The sequence below is a fragment of the Crinia signifera genome, chromosome 4, assembly GCF_055691185.1.
Source record: "Crinia signifera chromosome 4, ASM5569118v1, whole genome shotgun sequence".
In the NCBI taxonomy this organism is placed as follows: Eukaryota; Metazoa; Chordata; class Amphibia; order Anura; family Myobatrachidae; genus Crinia; species Crinia signifera.
In genome coordinates, this window is record NC_139220.1 from 161,314,826 (window position 1) to 161,341,791 (window position 26,966).

The 26,966-nt window shown below is 42.5% G+C and overlaps 1 protein-coding gene across 1 annotated transcript in view; it reads left to right on the plus strand.

Moving 5' to 3' along the window:
* IL17REL (interleukin 17 receptor E like) overlaps positions 1-26,966 on the plus strand; it is a 137,454-nt gene that overhangs the window by 39,904 nt on the left and 70,584 nt on the right. Inside the window, exons 7-9 of the mRNA XM_083180162.1 lie at positions 11,157-11,296; positions 12,797-12,868; positions 14,460-14,514. Coding sequence (XP_083036288.1) covers positions 11,157-11,296; positions 12,797-12,868; positions 14,460-14,514 — 267 coding nt within the window. The remainder of the gene's footprint in view (positions 1-11,156; positions 11,297-12,796; positions 12,869-14,459; positions 14,515-26,966) is intronic.

Here is a 26,966-nt window from a genome sequence, read left to right on the forward strand (position 1 = left end):
CGATTTGGCCATAGGAATCAATGTTAAATGGGCCACAGAGCCCAAATAAGCCCAATTAACCCTTAAATGTCCCCCCAAATTTTTAACGCCACCCCACGATCCACGCCAACCCGAAGCGTGGCGAGCGCAGCGAGCCCGCGAGGGGCGGCGGTACGCGTCCTCCGACCTTTTCATGCCCTACTATCCACTAGGGCGTGGAGTGAGAATATAATAGTGTGGCGAGCGCAGCGAGCCACCGAGCCCGAAGCGTGGCGAGCGCAGCGAGCCCCGCGAGGGGACGCGGATACCTTCACAGTTATACGCGTCCCCTCGCGGGCTTCACAGGTGTCCGTGGCGACGCGGACATCTGTGAAGCCCGCGAGGGGACGCGTCTACCTGTGAAGGTATCCGCGTCCCCTCGCGGGGCTCGCTGCGCTCGCCACGCTTCGGGCTCGGTGGCTCGCTGCGCTCGCCACACTATTCTATTCTCACTCCACACCCTAGTGGATAGTAGGGCATGAAAAGGTCGGAGGACGCGTACCGCCGCCCCTCGCGGGCTCGCTGCGCTCGCCACGCTTCGGGTTGGCGTGGATCGTGGGGTGGCGTTAAAAATGTGGGGGGACATTTAAGGGTTAATTGTGGCTATTTGGGCTCTGTGGCCCATTTAACATTGATTCCTATGGCCAAATCGCGGGCATTGAGGCATTTAACAGTAAAATCGCGCTCAATCAGCCTTTTTAACATTGTTCCCTATGGGAAAATCGCGGTCATCGCGGGTAGCAGATTTTTATGTACCCGCGATTTACCCGCGATGCCCGCGATGACCGCGATTTTTACCCCCCGACGCCCGCGATTTCAATCGCGGGCGCCCATCTAGGTAAAGAGTACCGCAATGTCTACTCAGACTAATAGATTGACTCGGACACAGACTACATTGAAATTCATGTCTTGTAATGTTGAGGGCCTCAACTCACCGATCAAGAGACGAAAAGTAGTAAACCATCTGAAACGCATACGTCCAGATGTGGCCTTTCTACAAGAGACACATTGGGATATTAAGGATCCCAATGTGTTGAGAGATTCTTGGATTGGTGAGTTTCGGACGGCCTCCTTCACGGCTAAACGTAGAGGTGTGTTGATACTATTCAGGAAACACTTACCATATACTATACAAGAAACTTGGTTAGACCCAGAGGGCCATTTCTTATTTATAAAACTTGAGTTATGCGGATCTATCTACACTTTAGCAGCAATATATGCCCCACCCGGCCCTAACGCTTCCTTCTACACATCTATATACCAAGCTATTATCTTGGAAGGAGGGTGAACTAATTATTGGTGGAGACTTTAACAATGTGTAGTCCGAGGGGCTAGATAGATCGGGACGAAGGACCCAGACTAACACTATAGTTACCTCCTCTCCTGTCTCCCTATTACTCGACTCTTTAGGTTAGTGTGATCCTGGAGATGCCAACACTCCAACTCCCGAGAATACACTTTTTGTTCACACCCTCATGGTACTTCATCTCGCATTGATTTTTGGCTGGTTGCCAACTCCCTGTATCAACATGTGGTGGAGTCGGGAATAGGTCCGATAGACTTATCTGACCACGCTTGGATATGGTTCATGTTTACCTTAAAAAGCCCCCTTATCACATCATATAACTGGAGATTCCTCTCTTATTTGGCCCACTCAACTGATTTCACACTCCATTTAAAACTCGCCTTCTTAACATATGCTTCAGATAATGCACAGCATGTAGAAAATATCCACTTATTTTGGGCGGCATCTAAACCGGTTGTCAGGGGACAAGTGATGGAATATGTCGCCAGGAGATGCAAAAAACTAAGCCTAACTATTGCTGATTATAGTAAACGTCTGTCAGTAGCCTATAACAATTTGCTTCTTAATAATTCTGAATCGTCTAAGACGACATATATGGAAGCTAAGCGAGCCTATGACACATTGTGCACGGAAAAGGTGCAATTTTCTTATGAAATATCACGCAATCAATTTTCGTAGCTCTAATAAAACAGGGAGACTCCTGGGAAATCTAGTTCACTCACAGTCGCCCCCTTACATATATTGCAGATCTCCACCCAAAGTGGAACATTAACCTCAAACTCTAAGGAAATATCGACAACATTTCAGGACTATTATAAACATTTGTATGAATTGCCCACTGATAAGCCCATAGAGGGCTTACAATTTTTACAACAGGCCCAATTGCCCACACTCACCACAGAGGGATTCACTTGTCACCCCCATTACGGAACTAGAACTACAAGCGGTTATCAAAACTTTTAAAAAAGGTAAATCCCCAGGCCCTGACGACTTTAGCGCTGATTACTACCAACTCATGAGAGAGAACCTAACCCCTCACCTTCTTTCTTTATACAATTCTATACTACAGGGGAATTCACCTCTCCCAGACTTTACAGCTTCCCGTATAGTGGTGTTCCGAAAGCAGGGGAAAGATCCCAAACTAGTCCAGTCTTACCGCCCTATATCTCTCCTGAACCAGGATCTGAAAATCTTCACTGCGCTGTTGGCCAGGAGACTCCAACCGATACTGCATCGGATTTTACACCCGGCTCAAAATGGTTTTGTGAGAGGCCGTTCTTCCGTGCATAATGTCCGTACTTTAACAGCGGCAATCCTACACTACACCTCTTTGCAAAGCAAAGAGGCAATTATTGTCAGTTGTGACACTGACAAGGCATTTGACCGCGTCTCCTGGCGTCCTCTATTAAGGATATTCCAATTACAAAACTTTGGCACAGGTTTCATAAATATTTTTAACATGTTATATTCCTCCCCGGAAGCGTGTACTATTAATGGACTGAGGAAGGGGGAAGCCCAAGAAAGGGCTATATAGAAGCGCTGGTTTCTAAGTATCTGAGCGGTCCCACTAATGCACACCTTTTTGCTGCTCCCTGTCAGAGTATGTGTAACTCAGACAGAACAAGAAAGAGACAAGGACATGCAGTTTACACTGTCATGTACTATCAGGGAGCGCAATGGTGTGCACTGCAATAATCAACACTTGTTTATATCAATGTAAAAAATTTATTTAAAATAAATAAAAAGCAATAATTTTCAATACATATATGTGCACATCAAGAATTTTTGCAATTGCAAGACAGGACAAACAAGACTTACAACAATTAACATATAGAGGCTTTTTGGAGCATATTTGACTAGTATGAGGCTGGATAGTTTATAAAGTCATTTAAGGCAATGGTTTTTAAGCAAGGCTTTTTGTATATAATTACCAGTCCCGCATAGATGTTAGAGACAAATTCTCAAAAGATGGTGTGTCCGGCTCAGTAAGTGTCCATAATTCGGGTACACAATTGCCTCTGTGTAATTAGAGGAGCTCTCCTGCTCAGTATGGAGAGGTGGATGGTAGCTCTGCAACACCAATCAATATAGCTGCTGCTCCCGATGGTAGTGACAGCGATAGTCTGCGGTGATTAGAACCTGGTAGTCTGTGGTCAGCAACAAGCCGCTGACCCTGAGGCGGAGAAACGCGTTTTGTTGCTGACCACAGACTACCAGGTTCTAATCACCGCAGACTATCGCTGTCACTACCATCGGGAGCAGCAGCTATATTGATTGGTGTTGCAGAGCTACCATCCACCTCTCCATACTGAGCAGGAGAGCTCCTCTAATTACACAGAGGCAATTGTGTACCCGAATTATGGACACTTACTGAGCCGGACACACCATCTTTTGAGAATTTGTCTCTAACATCTATGCGGGACTGGTAATTATATACAAAAAGCCTTGCTTAAAAACCATTGCCTTAAATGACTTTATAAACTATCCAGCCTCATACTAGTCAAATATGCTCCAAAAAGCCTCTATATGTTAATTGTTGTAAGTCTTGTTTGTCCTGTCTTGCAATTGCAAAAATTCTTGATGTGCACATATATGTATTGAAAATTATTGCTTTTTATTTATTTTAAATAAATTTTTTACATTGATATAAACAAGTGTTGATTATTGCAGTGCACACCATTGCGCTCCCTGATAGTACATGACAGTGTAAACTGCATGTCCTTGTCTCTTTCCTATTAATGGACTGAACTCGCCATCATTCAGACTGGCCAGGGGGACGCGACAGGGCTGCCCACTATCCCCGCTTCTGTTTAACTTAGCACTCGACCCCTTGATTTGCACCTTTTGCCGGTATACTTCATGGCAGGGATTAAATTTAGGCGGGTCAGAGGTGAAGGTATCCGCCTTCGCTGATGATCTTTTACTTTACATTAGCAACCCTAGACTTGCTCTTCCTGGACTGTTAACAGTATTGGATACCTTCCGTGACATTTCTGGTTTCTTAGTTAATATCAGAAAACTGAGGCAATGGGCATCAGCCCTGAAGTCCAATCTGGAGTCACCTTCCCTTTCCGATGGACCACCAAATTTTTTACTTATCTTGGTCTGCGCTTCTCCAACAATATAGCAGATCTTTGTGATTTAAATTACTCCCATTTTATCTCCCAAATGTTAGAAGATTTTCAAAGATGGAAGCACCTACCACGGTCATATATGGGACGATGTAGCCTTTTTAAGATGGTCTCCTTTCCCAGACTTCTTTACCCAGTCCAGATGCCCCCCTTCTTGTTGAAAGATAACAATTGAAATTACAACAAACTCAATCTAATGGTGGTATCATCCTGCCGTGTATCCAAGATTACGCCCTAGCGGCCAACCTACGCTATGCACTGGACTGGGTGCAAAAATTACACCTATAGATCACTGGAACAATCTTTCCTTCAAGACTACACATTAGATGCATTACTCTATATATCACCCACATCTGTCCCGACATACATTAAGGAAAATCCACTGCTATATGCACCATATAGAGCCTGGCGCACCATACGTAAGCGACTTCACCTACCCACTAATGTCTCATTACACACGCCATTAATTCACGGGAGGAAACCCAGATCCTGTATTCTCTACTTGGCATCTCCAGGGGCTACGATCAATATTCCAATTTTTGAATGAAGATTATTCTAAACCCCTTACCCTTTCACAACTAAAAGAGCGTTTTCTCCTAATACAGTTCCCCCTATTTGCTTATTTTCAGGTCAGGAGCTACTTGACAAAAATCATACCAAAACTATATAAAGAAGGATCGGATAGAGCTTTCGACCTTATGATTGTATATAGAAAGGGTGGACAAATACCTACCACTACATCATATAGCCATATCCGCACTAATCTGGACCTTTCCAAGGTCAAAACGGGACTGGCACATTGGAATATGGCTTTTCTAGATATCCCAATAATATCCATTATCAAAGCCTCAATATCTTTGAACAAACTACTTGTGTCATCATCTTATGCTGAGATGCAATTAAAAATTTTACAGAGCATACTACACACCCAAACACCGTTTTTCGATGGGTATATCAGATGTTTCCAACTGTTTCAAATGCTTGTCCCCGGAAGCTGACATTTTTCATTGTTTGTGGACATGTGATATAGTGCAGGCCTTTTGGTTAGATGTTCAGCAGTTTATTAACCATACTTTGAAAATAACTTTTACCATAACCCCCTCCTGGGCATTGTGGAATATAAACACACCTGACACACACACACCCCTCCCACGAGGCACTAAGTGTCTCTTGGCAAAGATTGCAGCGGCCACAAAAAAAAAACATTCTTTCCCAATGGATCCATTCTAATCCCATTTCCCTACAACTCATGCTCCCAAGATTAAAATTGGTTTTCCAGATGGACTGGATTGAGTGCATGCTAGATACAGAAACCAAAGCGGCAAAGTTCTTTGACATTTGGTTACTATACATACTTTCTTTCCCTACTCAGGAAAAAGTCTGCGTTAGACAAGCGGTTGCGCTTACAACATGTAATAATTTGGCCACTCTGAAGAGGGGACAACCTCCTTTCTAAATTATTGCTAGGCACACTCCTTCTTTTATTCAACTTTTATATGGAAAAAGAGATATGTGTTCTTTATTGTTATGGCAGCATTGCCATTTTGGTCTTGTGTGCAGTGCCTCTGGTTACTCAGAGGTGCTGCTGCTGTTTTGCATCCTGCAGTACCTCTGTGTGGCCAGAGGTGCTGCTGTTTGGCCCTGCATGCAGGGTTGTGGTTGCTGAGGACAGTCCCAGCTGGTGTAATCAGCTGGGCTGGGCTGTTCTCAGAGTGCCATTCCCAGCTGCTGCACATGTGATTGATTGTGGGCCTGTCTCCATGTGCAGCAGCTATTGGTCTTAGCTGCCTTTTAAAGAGGCATTGGCCCTGAGCTCAGGGCCTTTGATAGTTCTCGGTTTGTGAGCTTCATGTGAGTTTGCTGAGAGCTTCTTATGCCATGTCCTTGTATCCTGAGTCCTTGTATCCTGAGTCCTTGTATCCTGAGTCCTTGTATCCTGAGTCCTTGTATCCTGAGTTCCTGAGTTCTGTTATCATGTTTTTGAATCTGTTCCTGTACCGTGTACCTGTTCCTGAGTTACGATAAAGCAGTGAGTTCCATTCATCCTGCCTCTGTCTGTCTGTGCCTCCAGCAGTTATTTCTGTCGTGCTGTCCCAGCAACTCCTAACATTTATGTGCTAAGAATAATGATGTTACTGTGTCCAATGTCAAGATATTGTAAGATGTAATTCTGAATATCACTATACTATTTATTTTTTGTTATTTCCGATGTACCATATGTCAACTTTTCTCAATTTTCAATAAAAATATATTTCAAACATGTAAAAATGATCATTAATAAAAATGAAAAAAAAAAATAAAAAAATGAAAGAAATGGCTAAAATCAAATAATTTTTGCAATTCAATTCCCAAAATTCAAATGCAAATGATACATTTTTAAACATGGGAAGATCCAAACTGAGATTTGGTTGAATTGGATCTCAGGAAATCCAGACTGGGTTTTGGTTTGGTTCAGATCCACAGAATTTGTGTAGATTCTGATTTTTGGAGAACTGGACCAGACATCTCTACTGATAACGATGACTGCTAGTAAACTAAGCACACAGATTGGGTCAGTCTGGCCAGTTGCATATTGTTCTGTGAAGAGCAATTACAGCTAACTTTCAACTCTGATTCTGCCACAAAAAAATAAAATGCAGTAACTAATGAAACTGAAAGTGTGATTAAAATGAGTTACTTTGGTATAAGCTGTCTAACTTAATGTGGTCAGACTCAGATTTAAAATAAGCCACTAAGAATTTTGTGACATGTCATTTTGCCGTCTTCAAAGTGAGCGACTTCAGTAGGAACAGTAAATGATGTGCAAATAAAGGGGGATGCTACAATTCACCATCCTATGCAACAGAACTAAATATTTACTTTAGTAACTCACTAAGTTGTGTTATGTAATATCTGCTTTTTTTGAACTTAGCAGATGTTCTATGTTACTATTGAAAATAAATAATTTAAATAATAGTATTCTGTACTTGTCCAAACAGGTTTTATAAGTTCAACATATGTGGCAATGTCCTTTTCATTCCTAACATTACTTATGGCCAGAAATCTAGATGATCTTTAAATAAAGCCAGAAAGTAAGCAGATTTTTGAAAACATATCCAGTGGTTTCAGATGTCTTTTCTATGATATATTGTAGTTAGTTCAACATAAGAGAGGTAATATTGCAATCTTTTGATGTGCCTAGAGACAGACTAATACAATCTACTGCAATGTCTTTGATGTGCTCTTCTTAACAATAATAAGTAAATACATCCACCAACAAAACATTTACTTTATAAAATTAGTATAAACATGGATCCTTCTTAAATAAATCATTTGTTATGCTTTTTTAAATGTATTCATTATACAGTTTTAAGTGTGGATTTTATTACCATGGTTTAAAATGTCTTTTCTGTGCCAAAATCTGTATACTGTAAATGGCACAGCATCTACAGTATGCAAACAAAAATTACATTCTGAACTATATTGTTAGTTATAAAACCAAATCGTTAGTGCCCATATGGTGAGACTGTGTGCATGATTCTCATCAGAACACTACAAAATCACAATGCATCCTAGAGGTGCTGGAACAGGGGGACAAGAGCAGAGACATACGGTGAGGTAAATGGCAGAGGAGGTACTGATTAGTACCAGTGCCAGATATGCACACAATAGATGAGCCCAATGGTTCATGTGGGTATTATACAAAGTGTAGCAGTATATACTGATGGGAATTTGGTGAGTTTTGGTCAGAGATGTGTGGACAAGCTATGCATAGCCATTGACTATTTACTTCACAATTTTAAATATTAAAAGGTTTGGAATTATTTAAAGAAGATATGTATAATATATTATTTCTATATTTCATATACTTTATATAGTCAAAGGTCTGACTTCTACTGGAGCATGACCGGAATCATCACTGACCAAGAGGGCAGCTCGCCTTCCCCCCAAAATATTGGAGAGTATCTAGTCAAAGTACTGGGTTTGGGGTGCCTGGGACTGCCATCTTGGGCTACCACAGGCAGTATCAGGATGGAAATAATACTTTTGGCGACAGCTCCAACTCTTCCTTCTCCTCAACCCTTATTCACTGTTTCCAGGGTGCTACTCCCCCCACCCCTACCCAGCTCCAGCCCGAACAGTTTGTGGCTATTTACTGTGGGCTGGCCCATCCTCTGAGACCTGTCTTGTGCTCCTCTCATCTCCCACAACATATGTTCCTCCCCTCTTCCCCTCAGCTCCCCTTTGTCTAAACACCCCCTTCCCTTGTGGCATGAAGTGTACCCTGACAAGTCTCATTACTTTCTATGCACAGCCTCAGTCAGGGTGTCATATGTGAGAGGTTCCTTTCTCTTCGTTCTCAACATAAAGTAACCTACATGTTTGTTATGTTTTGAGGCCATATCCAATATACACATTTTGTGGGAAATCACAAGACAAATCAAGATACTCTTAAAATGTAAGTATCCCAGGGGTCTTCCAGCAGATATCAAAGATATCAGCTGCGCTTACATTATTTCCCAATGCAATAGCAGTGGCATTATTCATTGTAGCCTATGGGCTACATATCACATAATTTATTGAGAGAGAGGTTTTCTGGATCCCTCCCTGGTAAAAGCCACTGGTGCATGTTTAGTCTGATGACTGTGCATGTGCTGTAGGTCTCCACATGCAAGTGATCCCTGATCACTTTAGCTTACACATTGCTGGGAAAGGGCTCCTATCGGAGTAGCTGTCCTTGGATGTGATTTTTAATACATCTCTATTCTCAGGGACCTGGTTGTCTGATTCTTCAGATACGGCCATTTGAAAATCGCCACCAGGGTCTTATGGATCCTCTAGTAGGTGGATCCACTGTCGACCATTCTCTTCTCATACAAGCACTACAATCCCTAGGTCTTCAGAACACAGCCCTGCTTGGTTCTCTTCCTACCTATCTAATCGCTCTTGTTCTCAGTGTTCGTTCTCTGATTCTACCTCCTCCTCACTACATCTGTCCGTCGGAGTACCACAAGGCTTAGTCTTAGGTCCTCAGATTTTTGGATCCTTGGAGTAACCAATTGTTTTGGAAGCCACTGGAGGTGTTATCCTGGTGATATTTAGAGCAAAGTGTACCCAAGTCCAGAAAGCCTTAATCGATTTATGCGGTATTGGTCCAAAAAGATGGAAAAGGTCTTCCAAGCTGGTGGGGCTCTGATCCAGGTGAGTGAGCAGGTGGGTCCAATCCTCAAGGTGAATAGGGGGAGTCCAAACGGCACCAACACATTTTGCTGAACGCAAAAGCTGACAGTGCGTTCAGCGACCCACCTGCTCACTCATTTTTTTATTAGTAATCATAGACATATAAAAAGCTTTGAGAATATATTGATACGATAACTAAAGTTTCCTCAAAAATTCCATCTTCCACTGGTTTCTTCATTAGTCTACTAAGTGACATTTTTTGATAAACTTCATCCAGTTGTTTTCTATTTGCCAATGAAGTATAATGGATTAGTAAATAAACAAATGATTTACATTATTTATGAATTAAAGTATGGATTTTAACAAGAAATAAGAGTACAGTGAAATCTGCCAGATTGCCCTTCCCAGTTCTCTGTCACCTCAGTTGAGCATATATGTACTGTATTGTAGTTGCTTTACAAAAAGTTTTCACGAAAATGCCAGATTATGAACAATTTTATTTAATAATCAACTAACAGGTTTCCTGGTAATAAGTAAAAACTCTCATATTTTATATGTTCTTGCTTTTTGCTTTACCTACTGATATTTGTGTTATTGTTATGTACTACATGCTGTTGCTGACCTCATTTATGTATCCCATAGTATAATTGCTATTGTGATGGCTTCATATTTTTTGTTTTGCTTTTTTGTCTCAATGCCACTTTTAATGATATTAAAAATGATAAATATTTAAAAAAAAAAATTATTAGGTTTACATTTTATAAAAATGAATGTTTTTTGACTTGGTGATTCCAGTAAAAAGATTGAGTTTTAGTTCTTAATTTTTTTTTTTATTACACTATGAATACAAGAGTTTGTAGTACTTTGGAGCATATGCATCAACGCTTGGATAGAGATAATGGGCCTTATTCTGGGGGAGCGAAGTTTAGTGTCCCCATGGGTGTTCCCATGTAAATGTGCCCGTGACATGTCAGCTGCCTGCCTGCTTCCCGTTCATGGAGCACGCAAATGTAAATCAACAGAGAGGTGTCTTACATCTGTGTGCACCTACCAAATCATTCAATGCTACCGACCATTGAATGATTTGACCCCTGCACCCAAGAATGCGAATGGATGCTAAAATTAATTTTCAGGCGTGCAGGGGAACTCTGTGAGCGAGGGGGGCATGCAGCTGTGCGGGAGCTGCATGCCCCAGCAATGTACAAACAATGCTCATGTACAAGCAATGCTGCGAATTTCACAGTGTTGCACATGGACTAGAATATGGTCCAATATGGATAGAAATAAAGTACCAGCCAATCAACTCCTGTTATTTTTCAAACCCAGCTTGAATTCTGGTAGTTTAGGAGCGCATTGGCTTGTACAATTTTTTCTCTTCACGTTTTGAGACATATGCCCCTTTGTGTGTCACACACATTGTATTGTTGTTGTATCTGTAACATTGCTATTGTGTTTTGATGACTTTAGAATACTTTTCAGATTTGAATAATGTCAAATTTAATAATGAAAATTTCAGTTTCTAAAACATTTTTTTCTTTTAGCTGGGAAACTAGATTACATGGTAAATGAGGAAAATAAAACGATAACAGTACATGTTTCAAACTTCCTGGAAGAGTACAATTACAATGTCCGGCTCTGTTTGAAACATTATGTATGTCATGACATTGGGGCTCATGCATTGGTAAGTATAATTGCTGCGAAAGAAATGCTTTCTATACATTTCACAGTTTTGTGTAGCTTGTTGAGGTACCTATCCATTAACAAACAATATATGGGGAAATAAGTATGATTTTAAGCATTATATATTATGATCTACTGATTATTTATATGGCTTGACAAGGGTTCCATAGCTCCTAACATAGTACATGATAAAATGAGCAAAACAGTGCAGCGCAAGGGAACGTACATGGAAACGTACATATAAACATTGCTTTAATTAAGAAACAAGGTGGCAGAATCTGGCAGGTGCCATTGTAGGTAATACAGAGTAGAGGATAGTATAAGTAAGGAAGGAATAGGACTTGAGGGAAAAGGGCTCTGCTCATGAGAGCTTACATTCCAAAGGTGAGTGGCACACAGACAGGGCTTACACAGGTGGCGCAGACGGTGAGGAAGGAACAGTTGGTTGGGATAAGAGCTGATTGGCTTTGATGAATAAGTGAGTCTGGAGAGACCATTTGAAGTTTTGTAGAGAGGTGATGAGTCTGATAGGGTGAGGTAGAGAATTTCAGAGGTAGTAAGCTTAATGTGCATTTCTGACAATCACTCTTGAAGTGGGCAGCTGTATCCATGGAGCAGATCACCTGATGCTACTTGAATAACAAATGGCTATACACTGTATTGGTAAAATAAGAGGAAACTCTCTGCTATGGCCATCAAATTCCTATAGAACTGTTACACATTAACATAGTAATATGATGCCAGTTTTATCAACTAGTGGATTTTCTGTAAACTTTCCTACACATCACCTATTACGGCGTTTACCGCTTTGCAGTAGTTTTTTTTTTAATTGTTTCCTGACTTCATAGCTCTTGGCCAATGTGGCTTCAAAACTTGGCCTGTTAGCACTTTCAGTTCCACTACAAATGAAACAACATTCACAAGTAAAACACTTACTTATGATAGTTGAGTGAATACATATAATTTTTAGAAAAGTTGCATTAAAATAGTCTAATGCCACTAGAACTAATGATGTTAATGTTTTATTTACTGTATGGAAAAATAAACTATTGAGTTTTAGTACACAAAACTGAAATAACCTTGTAGAATTGGTGCAGATACAAAGGTGGTAATGAGAAAAGACGACCCACCTCCATAGTCTTTATGGCAGTAAGAGTGATCAATATTGTCTTGAGCTTTCTGCCAACCAAACCAAGCTCTGCTTGTATTGTTGCCCAACTGTACTAATTAATTGGTCTCTTCTGATTATGTTTTTGACCTGTACCTGTTATATGACTGCTTTTTATTTCACATATCCCGGTTTTGCCTGTACTGACTAGACTCAATTTGCTGGTCTATGAGCATGTCAATTTCCCTATCCTGCTGAATGTCCCATTCCATTCCTACATGGTGCACATTGTTGTACTGTGGTGTACTGTTACCATAAAATATGGGAGTGTAGTATTTCTATACTGTTGTTCCAGGTCTGTACCATTTATCACTCTTTGCTTGTTTCTTATAGATAAAAAAGGAAAACTCTACTCAGTCTGTCATATTGCCATATTCGACAATTTTGCCTTGTTTGTGCATTGAGGTAATATATTAGTTATGATATACCTGTATTTGGTTTATTATTATTTTCTTCACATCATATTTAAAAATATATATTTGCTTAATATTCACTTCATACTTATAGGCCTAGATAGTGAATATCTTACTAATACATCCTATTAATTGATCCTGCTAATATACTGTACAGTGAGTATAAAGTGTAAACATGGCTGCCTAACCTGGTACACTAGTGGATAGGATGAAAAATATTTGGACCTGAGGATTATACCGGGAAATTACTCCTAGTGTTAGGATGCTGAAACACACAAAATGTTGTGTAATCTCTTCTGGGAGGAACCTACTCCATCCAGGGTAATCCTATATAGTGCGCTCAACACAGCTGTCTGACCTGGTGCCTTTGGTTCATGGAATGTTCAAACTATAGAAGTTATTATCCAAAATGGCTGCACCTAACATGCATACGCTTATTGTGCTAGTTTTTTTTACTATGGATCTGATTCAGAGTTGATCACTGATCAGCAAATTAGCTAATAAAGCGATTCTTGAATGACTGAGTATGTGTATAGTATGTGCGTGTGTATGTGCATAGTATGTGCATGCCCATATAGTGACAAGAAATGCTTATGGGTCATAAACGCAATGTGGACGAAGGTTGACTGACAAGAAGCCAGCATTTTGGGGTGTAAACTTGTCGTTTTCTGATAGTGTCTGGGTACACGGGAGACTATATATTGCCCAATCCAGCGGATCAGAGTATCATATCGGGTACATTGTTTAGTGTGTATGCATGATATGCATGCTCCCATGGGTCACTAGTAATATCCCTACTTCACAGCAGGTGGCGGACATTGCTAGCGATGACATGCTACAGAATGCAGCATATTACGTGGCTCCTATCATCACAAGTGTGTATGAACTTGCCACATGATGGTATCCAGATTTACAGCCCTTAACATAAGATAATAGTATAATCCTTACATATCACCACACCAGTGGCGTAACAATTGCCTTGCAGACCCCGCAGTGGCAGGGAGGTGCTGAGTAAGTGTGGGCGCCGGGGATCTGCAGGGGCTATCGCTGTGCTGACCTGCCTTACCCTCCACTTGCCACCGTGTCTGTGGCAGGGATCCGCAGACCTACCTGTCTGCGGTCCTGGCGCTTCTCTTGGCTCCCGCTAATGAAAAAGGACCCTCACAAAATGTCCACCCCTTACAGCAGACAGTTTTTGAGGATGCTAGGAGAGGTCGGCGTCCTCCTCTAGCATCTTTAAAAAGGGTCTGCTGTTAGGGGCAGATATTTTGTGAGGGAACTTTTTCATTAGCAGGAACCAAGAGGAGAGCCAGTACAGGAGATAGGTGGGGTCCGGTTACAGACGCAGTGGCGGTAGGCGGACCTGTAAGGCAGGGTCGAGGTTGTTTAGCTTCTCTTGGGAGGGGGGGGGGGACAGGGGGCTTGGGGGGGGGGGTTGCTGCCAGGATTTTCATTGGTGGTGGGGGTGCCTATTTCCTAGTTACGTCACTGCATCACACTTCTAGCATTCACTCTCAAATCCAACTGTTTGTATTTTTTTTTATAAATACTTTTTAATGGTAACAATTATTTTATCCATCAAGGGATGGTCAGCACTTCCTGATTCCAGAAGGACACAGCTTTGCCCCTTTAAGAATGGTAAGTAGTAATTATTCAATAGTTTAGTAGACTTTTTCAAATGTGATTGTTAGAATTCTATTGCACTGTATGAATCTGATGAGTGGTTCTAATGAGTCTTGATGAATAGACTTTATGTATAGTAAATAGATCATACTTGCCTACATCACAGTTTTTTTTCCCCAGGAGAGTAGAAGCAGGTGGGTGGGGGAAGGGACGGGGCTGGGAACAACATGTTGCATAAATCTGCATAGGATTGCATCGTTAGACTCCACCCCCTCTGCAGGTCTTACAGATTTCCTGTATATATTTCCACATACTGCCCACTTCACTAGGAGGTGGGCAGAATGCAGGAGGGTGCATGCTCTTTTGGGCTGCGGGTGAGTACACCAAAAACCGTGTGTCTCCCACAAGATCCAAGAGAGTAGGCAAGTATGAAATAGAAGTAATTTACAATTTATTTACTATATGTACAGTAGTATACAAGGTTCTGATTTAATATATTCAGTTTTTACACACATGGGCAGATGGCAAAAATAGTTATACAGTATGGAAAAGACAAACAGGTATTAAAAAGGCTCATGTCTTGTAATGTCATGTAATTTTTAGAGGGTTTTATCGCAGCTAGAGTGTTGCCGTTATAAATACAGAATATATTTGTTTTTTAAATGAGTTCAAAATATTGCTGACTGTATTTTAAAACTGCTTGATTAATTATTCTGTACAAATCAATTCTAAGAATTAATAGTAAATAATTACTGCACATGAAAAGTTTACTAAAAAAGCGAAAAACGGTTTCCTGATAGTGAGTTCTATGACACCAACCCATTTCTCATAAGTAAACACAAGCCACCATTACAATTGATTGTATATGTAATAAAAGTACATGCATAACATGTGAATGCAAAACATGGAAAATTGCACCAGGAAACATATCTAGAGCCATATACACACTATGTGATATTGTTAACAATATTGCTCAGAAAGGGGCTTCTGAGCGATATTGTTCACTATATCGTCAAGTGTGGACTAGAGTGTATACTAGTGTGGACTAACGAACAGCAGACGTGTAGTATATATAGGGCTTTAGGCATGTTAGCTTGGGGTGTGGATTAGTTCACAATGGCTAGGTATACAGTCAATATGTCCACATTGACCAAAGTCATGCATGAGCTTGACCACTGACACCATAACATTTTACTTGTGTCAGTGTCGACCGTATGCATGTTGACTAGGGATGCCAATCGCGGGGCATTTTTTCATTCAGGATTGAAAACATGCCTAATTCCGGGATTCCTGGGATACCTGTAATTTAGTTTGTCAATATAATGACAAACTTTAATCCCCCTCTCTCACCCCAAAACCAGTGTTACTTACCTGGGCGGTGGTGTGGGCTACGGTGGTTGGAAGCCCGGCGGCGGTAGTTGGGAGCCCAGCAGTGGTAAGGAGGTCAGGTTTTGGCAGATGATGTGGTGGTCGGGTGCTGGGCAGTGGTGTGGTGGGTGGGCAAGGAGCAGCAGACGGGCTGCGCAGCATGACCTCTGACATCAGGTCGAACAGAGCAGCACACCAGGGTCAGGAGCAGCTGGGTAGTATCTGATCTGGTCTCTGACCGCTTTCCAGCATCAAATTTGTGCATTTGTAGGCTAATCTCGGAATACCGGGTTTGGAAGCTCCAATACCGGGATTCAAAACCTGGCTTGCATGCATTGTCTGTCATTTGCTAGTTTATAGGGGATAAAATCCTTCATGTTATACTGAAGAAAGATGCAGTGGCGTAGCTATAGCTCCGCAGCCCCCGCGGTGGCGGGGAGGCGCAGAGAACATTTGGGCGCCGGGGGTCTGCGGGGCTATAGTTACCCACTGCTGTCTTGCCTGCCTTCATGGTCCCGTCTCTCCGTCTCCCGGCACCGGCTCCTGCTGCTATAATGAAAACTGACTCTTAGAAAATGGCTGCCCCCATACTGCAGTCAGTTTCTGTCTGCAGTATGGGGGCAGCCATTTTCTAAGAGTCCGTTTTCATTATGGCAGCATGAGCCGGCGACGGGACCGTGACTGCAGATTCGGCCGGGCAGGTACGAGCATCGGGGAGGGGAGGGCAAGGGGGGGGGGGGGGTGGTGCGCCGAGGGGAGCGAAAATTTTGCGGCGGGCGGGGGGGGGGGCGCATTATAGGTAGTTCCGCCACTGGAAAGATGTGTGACTGATCCTCCTATGATATATGAAAGTACATTTTATTATAATAATTAAATGTTCTGTTTTGTAATATTGATGCTGATTTTACAACCTGTGAATTTTTATGATTCATAAGGAGTTTGTCTGAAATGTGTCAAACATTGTTATTATATTTTGCTTGCAATTTGGATGCAATGTTATCACTTGAATCCCAACAAGAAGTGCTTTTTTCTTACACACGTTTTGTATTTTTACCATTAAAGTTTTTACTGAAACAAAAATTATAGTAAATCTGTTCTGAGAAATGTACAGCATTTCAGCTGTATAGCTAGACATGTATCGCACAAGGAGTAGGTATTCTGGGAATTGTCATCCTACAGACGAACAAGGGGACCTGACCCCAAAACTCTACAGTATGTTATTTTCTGTTGCTACACAAATATACTTCGTATGGGGATGAATGACAGACTGTTTGCATTCTTTGGACATTTTTTTCATGCATACATCTAAAGATTTTGTTGGGTACAGCCTGATCTTGGCAAGCACAAGGCACGCAGGGAGTTCATGGAAAAAATAATAAACCTGAATGTGAACTATGTCACTTATTATATATGCATTAGCGTAATTGTATCTGCATTTTGCAAGTAAACAAGCACAGATAAATACACATAAAGTGAATACGAATAAGCCTTAAGGAATGTTTGGGTTGCCATAGTTTTTCAAATGGAAATCATTAGGAGAAAATGGAATCACATTTACACATGGGATGTTGATGGACTTACCGCACTGTAAACAAATGATCTTTAGAGAACAGATGTGTAGAGTAATCTCTCCTCTTATTTTAGGTGACAATACTCTCAGTGATCCTGTGAATGTCATCCTACCTGAATCCCATCTTTGTACCTGATTGGAGTTATTTGTGCTCTTTCCTTCCCCTTTGCCCTTGGTTTTTACTTTTTTCTGTTGTACATTTTTGTCCTTCTCACTGTAAATAATAAGAATTTAGGAGTTTATACAGTAAATTAAATAAATTGTTTTACAATAATGATGCTGTTGTAAAATTTATCCTAAAGAAATTTCTGACAATGCTAATTTAAAATGCTTAAAAACACACACACACACACACACACACACACACACACACACACACACACACACACACACACACACACACACACACACACACACACACACACACACACACACACACACACACACACACACACTGCTAGGAAACAAGTACCCCAAAAATGTACCTTGTTTGTATTCTAATATTCCCAAAATTGTTTATGTGCTTTCATCCAATGTAAAATATGTATGCAGCAATATTTAAGTGTTATCAGTCAAATTACCCTTGACTTGACCTGAAGTGATATTACGTGATCTATGTTCCTGTTTGGGAAATGTAAAGAGTAAGTTATGCAGCTTTAGAGCAACTCTGCACCAGGAAAGTAAATGTATAAAAGTCACTCAAACTGCAAGTATAGTTCTTCTACATACACCCTGGCACTACTTTGTCACAAAAACATTTAAACAACAATAGCTGTTAGTACACCCTCATATTAATATAAGATACTGTGAGTGGAGCCACATTACAGTAAACCATATAGTCATGCAAATGACCAGGGCTTGATTAAGGGTTCCAGCCACCCTGTGCTAAACCTGAAAGGGCCGCCTCCCACAAACAATTTTTTCGCTTAAATTCAGCTAAAATCTGTAACAGGCTCAGGCCTCAGCTCCATTCATATTGCCACTTACCGGCCTAGCAACAATGGCAGTGGCATCAATCACAGCTTGGGGGATATCTCACAAGACCTTGCTGGACCCCAACTTCAGCGGCACCAGGAGGCACTCCCATCCCAGTGTGCCCCCCCCCAGGACCCTGCAATCAATGGTGCAGCTGCCCTAAGCTTTTCCATCTGCTCTGGCATCTTGACTGTTCCTGTTCACTACCTTACTTTCTTAGAAGACATTACTAAAGACATAACTTAATAGTGTACATTTCTGGACAAAACAGGTCTCTCACCACAAAGCTACTTTAACTTCTATTATTACATTTACATAAAATGTACATTCCTTACCAAAACCAGCCAATATCAGGCTTGGCCCTGTAAAGTGAGTGGTATGGAAAAACAAGGGTGGGCGAAAAAGATTGGGCCACTGCATACAGAGAATACTGGCTCAAACATACTAGCAATGGTTCAATTCTTGTACCTCCACTCATTGGGTACATGGGTACATAGGTAAATACAGTGCTATCTATTGCGACACTGTGTTCCAATGATTACGTCTTTATTATTTCATGATAAAAATACATGCAATCATTTTACAGAAACACAGTCTGGTCTAAATGTCCCAACTGACTACAGCAGTCAACAAACAAATTACATGATTGAAGAAATTAATTTAAACCACTGATTGACACACAATTAACGCTTTTTTAACATTCTTCCACATGAAATATGAATAAAATGTAGGGATGTGCACCGGCCACTTTTCGCGTTTTGGGTTCTGATTACCTTCAGGTTTTGGGTTCTCATGGGTTTTGCCAAAACACCCCCTAAACATTTTGGGTTCTAATTTAAAAAAAAAAAAAAGCATAAAAACGGCCAAAATCGCATACTTTTTTTTTTTGCAACTGCACTATAATTAACCTCAACAACATTCATTTCCACTCATTTCCAGTCTATTCTGAACACCTCACAATATTATTTTTAGGCCAAAAGGTTGCACCGAGGTAGCTGGATCACTATGCTAAGCCACACAAGTGTGCGGCACAAACACTAGACCGATATGGCACACTTAGCATCACCCCTTGACTGATACTGAACACTTAGCATCACCGCTGGACTGATACGGAACTCTTAGCATCACCCCTGGACTAATACAGCACACTTGGCAGCACCCCATGAATTATACGGCAGACTTGGCTCACCCTTGGAATTATATGGCACACATGCGGGCACCTTTGGACTGATACGGGACACATGGTGGCACCCATGGAATTACACTGCACACATGCAGGCACCCCTGGACTGATACAACACACATAGCATCACCCCTGGACTGATACAGCACACTTAGCAGCACCCCATGTTATACGGCAGGCTTGACTCACCCCTGGAATTATATGGCACACATGCGGGCACCATTAGACTGATTCGGGACACATGGGGGCACCCATGGAATTACACCGCACACATGCAGGCACCCCTGGACTGATACGACACAGCATCACCCTTGGACTGATACAGCACACTTAGAATCACTCCTGGACTGATACTGAACCCTTAGGATCACCCCTAGACTGATACGTAATTCCATGGGGGCACCCATGGAATTACACCGCACACATGCAGGCACCCCTGGACTGATACAACACACATAGCATTACCCCTGGACTGATACAGCACACTTAGCAGCACCCCATGAATTATACAGAAGACTTGGCAGCAACCAATGAATTATATGACGGGCAGTACGGATGGTGTAATGGTTAGCATTACTGCCTCACAACACTGAGGTCATGGGTTCAATACCCACCATGGCCCTAACTGTGTGGAGTTTGTATATTCTCCCCGTAGTTTGGTGGGTTTCCTCTGGGTACTCCAGTTCCCTCCTACAATCCAAAAATATACTGGTAGGTTAATTGGCTCCAAAAAAATAACCCTAAAATGTCTGTGTGTGCATGTACATGTGGTAGGAAATATAGATTGTAAGCTCCACTGGGGCATTTTGTTTAACATTTTTATTAACGATATTGGGATGGGGTTACTCAGCAATGTATCCATCTTTGCGGATGATACATAACTGAGCAGAGTTCATAAATCATCAGAAGATGTCACCACGCTTCAAAATGATCTTGACAATCTAGTTGAGTGGGCCAAAAAGTGGAAGATGAGGTTCAATGTGGACAAATGCAAGGTCATGCACCTTGGGAGACATAACCAGTGTGCTAGTTATACCCTAAGTGGGATGAATTGGGTAATTCAGTACTCGAAAAGGATCTAGGAGTCCAAATAGACAACAAACTGGGGTGTAGTGCTCAATGTAAAATAGCAACAAAAAAGGGCAACAAAATTCTCGCATGTATTAAAAGGGGCATGGAAACGAGGGACTCAAAAGTAATTATGCCTCTGTACAAATCATTGGTTAGACTGTACCTCGAATATGCAGTGCAGTTCTGGGCCTCGCACTATAAAAAGGACATCATACAATTAGAAAAAATCCAAAGAAGAGCAACAAAGCTTATTAGGGGAATGGAGAATTTAAGCTACGAGGAAAGATTAAACAATTTGGGACTATTTTCACTAGAGAAGAGATGTTTAAGCGGGGATATGCTCAACATGTATAAATATATTAGGGCCAATATAAGGAACTGTCAAATACCCTTTTTTTCTACTAGAAAGGAATCTAGGACGCGAGGGAATGAGATTAGATTAGAAGAAAAAAGATTTGGTTCACCTAGAAGAAAAAATTTCTTTACAGTTAGAACAGTCAAACTTTGGAACTCTCTTCCTGGAGAAGTGGTGTCGGCAGACACTATAAATACATTTAAAATAAGGTTGGATAAACATTTATTGGTTAAAAACATCCAGGGGTACGAATAAGTAACAATCTGTCTTTAAAATATAAGAACATACTATACAACAAGGGATAAGCTACTATAAACATAAGTTGAATTAGATGGACGCAAGTCTTTATTCAGCTTCACCTACTATGTAACTATGTAACTATGTAACTATATGTAATTGTAACCTTATATCCAAGAATGTAACCATATGCTCATTGTTACATAGAGATAAAGTGTTGTATGATTTTGTTGGCCATGTAATGTAATATGTAACGTGCTTATGGGCGAGATGATAGACATTGGAGCTAGTTGCACAGTATTAATGCACGAGTCAGGGATGATGCTGATACTGGCTGAGAGGATGCCGTTAAGGTCGCACGGGAAGATACTGGACACAGCGGAGAAGGGTTGGTGGTTGGACATACCTCACCGGGTTTCAGGAGCAGCGACAGCGGACAGCGGGGTAGCGGTGATAGCAGGAGTGACGAGAGGCAACGCAGCGGTGGCACGGAGAGAGTGACCTGCTGCAGCGGCAGCGGCGATAGCAGCCAGGTCTCTAGCGGAACTTCCCTATAGGCGAGGGACTGGGAGCCGCTTAGACCTGAGGCTGGTAGCTTACCCTCCCATCGTGGGGGAAGCGGAGTCCAGCTTCGCCGCCACCTCACGTGCCCCAGAGCCAGATAAAGACCCGACAGCGCACCTGTAAGCTAGAAGCCAGAGTGTGGTCCCAGAGCCCAAGCCGCCGAAAGTAACTCAGACGCTGCTCTGCCACTGTAAAGACCCGACAGCGCACCTGTAAGCTAGAAGCCAGAGTGTGGTCCCTGAGCCCAAGCCGCGAGGAAAGTAACTCAGACGCTGCTCTGCCACTGTGACTGCTACTAGCGGACATGAGTGTACCAATCACGAGGCAGCATTGAGAAACCCTGCTGGATAGCATAGCTAACCGTTAACCCCTCACAGCCCGGACAGAGACAGCCCGGATAGAGACTGGACAACTAACCGGTGAGAGCTAATGTAGTGCATAACTTTACATCCTACTATTTTATACGCCCACACGGATAGACTCCTATACACCATTTACTGTAGAGGCGATCACTCTGGGACTATCCAAGCTATCTACATTGACAATTTAACTGGATCAGAGTAATCGCTCACTATAAATACTGGACACGGGCCCCAACGCGCGCCAACATATGAGCTCACACTTAAGACTGTGTATCAGAATGATATATGTATCAGAGTGTTATATATCTGGCCAGATATAAGGTATAGAGAATAAGATATTAGCTTACTTGAATAAGGCTATGTTATGGGGAATTGGGTATTATAGTTATAATGACTAGGAAGGGAAGGGGACTTTAGGTGTCTGCAATAGGAAGGTGAATAGTTAGGGTATAATTAGAGTGTAAGAAGGTGATTGTATTGTATACGAAACTAATGTTATCAGAATCCTTGAAATGCTATTAATGTGTTTGTAGAATATATGATGTTGTGTATAGGAACTATAGAATATGTGTATATGAATTTAAATGATTAAACCTTGTTAGCATACTTACTTTCACACTGCATCCGTATCCGTGGAATCTAAGTCCTATAAAGCTGTAAAAGAAGAGAGAGGTAGGGTAGTCAGTCTGAATACTAAAATAAGTTTACAGTGATTTCCTAAGCTACACTATAAACAAGTTTAGGTGGAGGCACTTCGCTACTAGTATATAATTACCCATTACTGAGGGTTACAAGTGGAGGCACTGCCGAGATGGAGCATAGGGGTATTTTGTCGGAAAAGGATATATATGAATGGTGCATCAGGAAGGGGAGGAGCGTGAAGAGGTGTTTAGCTGTAGGGGGAAACTTCACAGAATTTTCAGATCGAGATGTCATCACGTGCATCGATAAGTTGTATGGGATAGTGCGACCTAAGATTATAGATAGATGGAGAGGAGACATGGGGAAGGTGGTTGCTTTCCTCATTGAGAATGAAAAAGACCTTGATAGCTGTTTGCTCCCGTCCATGGTGGTAGCTGATGAGGAGACAGGGAGACGATGGCAGGTCATATGGCCGATAAATGACGGAGAGACGGCAAGTTTCCCTGTATTTACAGAAGACAGTAATGATAAGGGAGATAGAGACGGTGATGCCGCTGAAGACGCTGAAGCTAGTACAAAGGGAGCTCAGTTCGAGACCATCATAGATAGAGTAGTTTCCCAGTTGGAGAGATGGCATTATGAGGGGAGTTATAGGAGACTGAGGTTATTCTCTGGTATAAGCCCTGTTCCTATTGGGGAAGAAACATACGAGGCTTGGAAGGAGGCCGCAGTACAGCAGGCAGAAGAATGGCAGTGCCCCGATAAGATTAAACGGCAGAGAATAGTCGAAAGTCTAAGGGGGCCAGCGATGGGGGTGGTACAAGCCGCTAGGAGAAGCAACCCACAAGCCACACTTGAGACATATTTAGAGGCTCTAGATTACGCATATGGGACACTAGAAGACGTGGGGGAACTACTGGCTAGGTTCCAACATACTTTTCAAGAAGTGGGGGAAAAACTCAGTACTTATGTAATACGGTTAGATAAGCTGTTATATAAGATAGATGAAAAGAGTGGGATAGAGAGAGGAGACGTAGATAAGAGCAGAATAAGACAACTGCTTCGAGGGGCTCAGACAACTGACTTTGTAGCACAGAAATTAAGGTGTTCAGTATTGAGAGATACTCCACCCACGTTCAACGAATTGCTCAAAGAAATTAAACAGGAAGAAGTATTGATAGAAATGAGAGACAGGACGGTTAAGAAGGTGAAAGTGGTAAAGCCCATCATTGAGAAAGATGCTTTTGAGGATAAAATATTGAAGTTAATAGAAGAGCAAAACAAAAAGATAGAACAAGTATTGACTGTACAAAATAACCATGCTAAGCGGGACTCTGAATTGACCGTCCGAGGCATGGGGAGAGGTTATAGAGGTGTGAATAGGAGATGTTTTGAATGTGGCAGACTAGGGCATCGGGCATTTGAGTGTATCAATGGTCAGTTTAACAGGAACAGGAATAATCTTCCAACTCCCACAGACTACGATAATGGCGGCCAGGCCAGCCCTGAATCTGATCAGGGAAACGAGTAGGGGAGAACTGTGAGCCCCTCTCAGTTCCCCCCAGGAATGAAGTAGAGGTAATGGGGAAAATTTGGTGGAATGGAAATGGTTCGATCCTGGAAGGACTTTTAGGACCCATACCATCAGTAACCGCAGAAATAAATGGAGTGAGATGTATGGTACTGTTGGATAGTGGATCGCAGGTATCCATTATATTTGAGCCATGGTATCAGAAGTACATACCCGAGGTTCCTATAAGACCCTTAAATGGATTAGTTATATGGGGACTAAGTGTAGAAAAATACCCATACAGATGGCGCCGGGCTCATCTTTCCAGGGGATGGCGATGGCGACGCCATTCGCCATTCCCTGCTCCGGCGCCATCTGTGTGTCGGAAGGGGACGCGCGCGCACGAGGTGTGCGCGCGTCCCCTTCCGACGGTGCTGCCGTCCTCGTCCGACGGGCGCCCGGTGCCCACACCGGGCGCCCGCACCCCCCCACAGCCGCTTCGGGTCCCCCCAGCCCCCCTCGAGCGGGAGGCGGACAGTATTGCGTCCGCCTCGCCCGCCGGCCGCCCGGATACTGAGACGCACGTGCGTGGGGGACGCACGCGCGTCTCAGTCAGATGGCGCGCCGTGCTGCTGGCGGATCGCCAGCGGCATGCTGCTGGCGATTCGCCAGCAAGCATAAGGCCTGCCCCATCTGTACTTAGGATATGTGGAGGTGGAGATAAGGCTGGGAGGAGACGGAGAGAGTGGTTTAACAGTCCCTGTTGTCGCCCTTATATGTCCCGAGATGGGAAGAGATGCCAACGAACTGCCTATTATTATAGGTACCAATACCAGATTGTATAGGGAATTGTCTAAGTGGTGTTTAGCAGAGGAGGGTAATGAGACACAGACACAGACTTGTAGAGACGATAGTTATGAATATGGTAGGTCACTCAATGTGACTGTAGGGCAAAGCCAATTCGAGTCGTGCTTCACCGGAAGTGACATTACTGGGGAAGAAAAGAAAGAACTCATAGAAGCATTAAAAGAAAAGGAGTCTGGTTTCTCAAAAGGGGAGTGGGACCTGGGGGTAGCCGTAGGGGTGGAGCATCAAATAAATCTCACCAACGATAGTCCATTTAGGGAACGCTCTCGCAGAATAGCCCCTGACGATTTCGAAGACGTTAGGTTACACCTTAAAGGGTTATTAGAAAATCAAATGATTGTTGAGTCCAGAAGTCCGTACGCCTCTCCCATAGTGGTAGCCAGAAAAAAGACGGGAAAGATAAGGATGTGCGTAGATTATAGAACCTTAAATTCTCGCACCGTACCTGACCAATACACCGTGCCTCGGATTGATGAAGCCTTAGACTGTTTACAAGGGAGTGGTTGGTTTTCTGTTCTAGATTTAAGGAATGGGTTTTATCAGATCCCTATGAGGAAGGAGGATCAAGAAAAAACGGCGTTCATATGTCCTTTGGGTTTTTTCGAATTTTTGAAGATGCCTCAGGGGATTAAAGGGGCACCAGCCACGTTCCAAAGGACTATGGAGAAGGCTATAGGCGACATGAACTATCGGGAGGTACTAGTGTATCTTGACGATATAATTGTTTTTGGGAAAACATTAACAGAGCACAATGACCGTCTTTTGAAAGTGATTGACCGGCTTATTGAGGGGGGCCTGAAATTATCAATAGATAAATGTATTCTGTGTCAAGCATCGGTAAAATACCTAGGTCATGTGGTGAGTCGGGAAGGGATAGCCACCGATCCGGAAAAGGTGGAGGCTGTTAGAGCCTGGCCAAGACCCACTAAGCTCAAAGAGCTGAGGTCTTTTCTGGGGTTTTGCGGATACTACCGGCGATTCGTCCCAAATTATTCGCAAATAGCGAAGCCCCTTACTGAATTAACTAAGGGATATCCACCTCCTAACAAAAAAAAGAACCCTAATCGGAACAATAACAATAAAGAACAGAAGTTGTATAGGCCTGAGGAGTTATTTGGGGAAAGGTGGACCCCGCCGTGCGAGGTATCCTTTATTCGGCTGAAAGAGGAACTCACCCACACCCCTGTGCTCGCTTATGCGAACCCTAATGACCCATATATACTTCATGTTGATGCTTCTCAAGAAGGAATAGGGGGAGTATTATACCAGGCTTGCCCAACCAGTAAAAAGAATAGACCTGTTTCTTTCGCCAGTAGGGGGTTAACCAGCAGTGAAAAGAATTACCCAACCCACAAATTGGAATTTCTAGCTTTAAAATGGTGTGTGGTAGAGAAGTTCCATGAGTATTTATATGGGGTGCAATTTGAAATTCACACTGACAACAACCCCCTAACATATATCCTCACCACTGCAAAGTTAGACGCGACCGGACATAGGTGGCTGGCAGCCTTAGCACTGTACAACTTTTCTATTAAATACAGACCGGGAGTGAGTAATATTGATGCCGATGCACTGTCTAGAATACCAGGGCGTCCAGAGCCGACAAGTGAGGATGAAGACTGGGTGGAGATTCCAATGGGAGATATAAAAGGAATGTGTCGGCAAATAAGAAATCAAAAGGATACATTACTCGTGAGTGAGTACTTGAGTGGTACTGGTGCTATAGGCTCCCTAGGTGCCACCCCAAAGGCTTTACCCCTGTC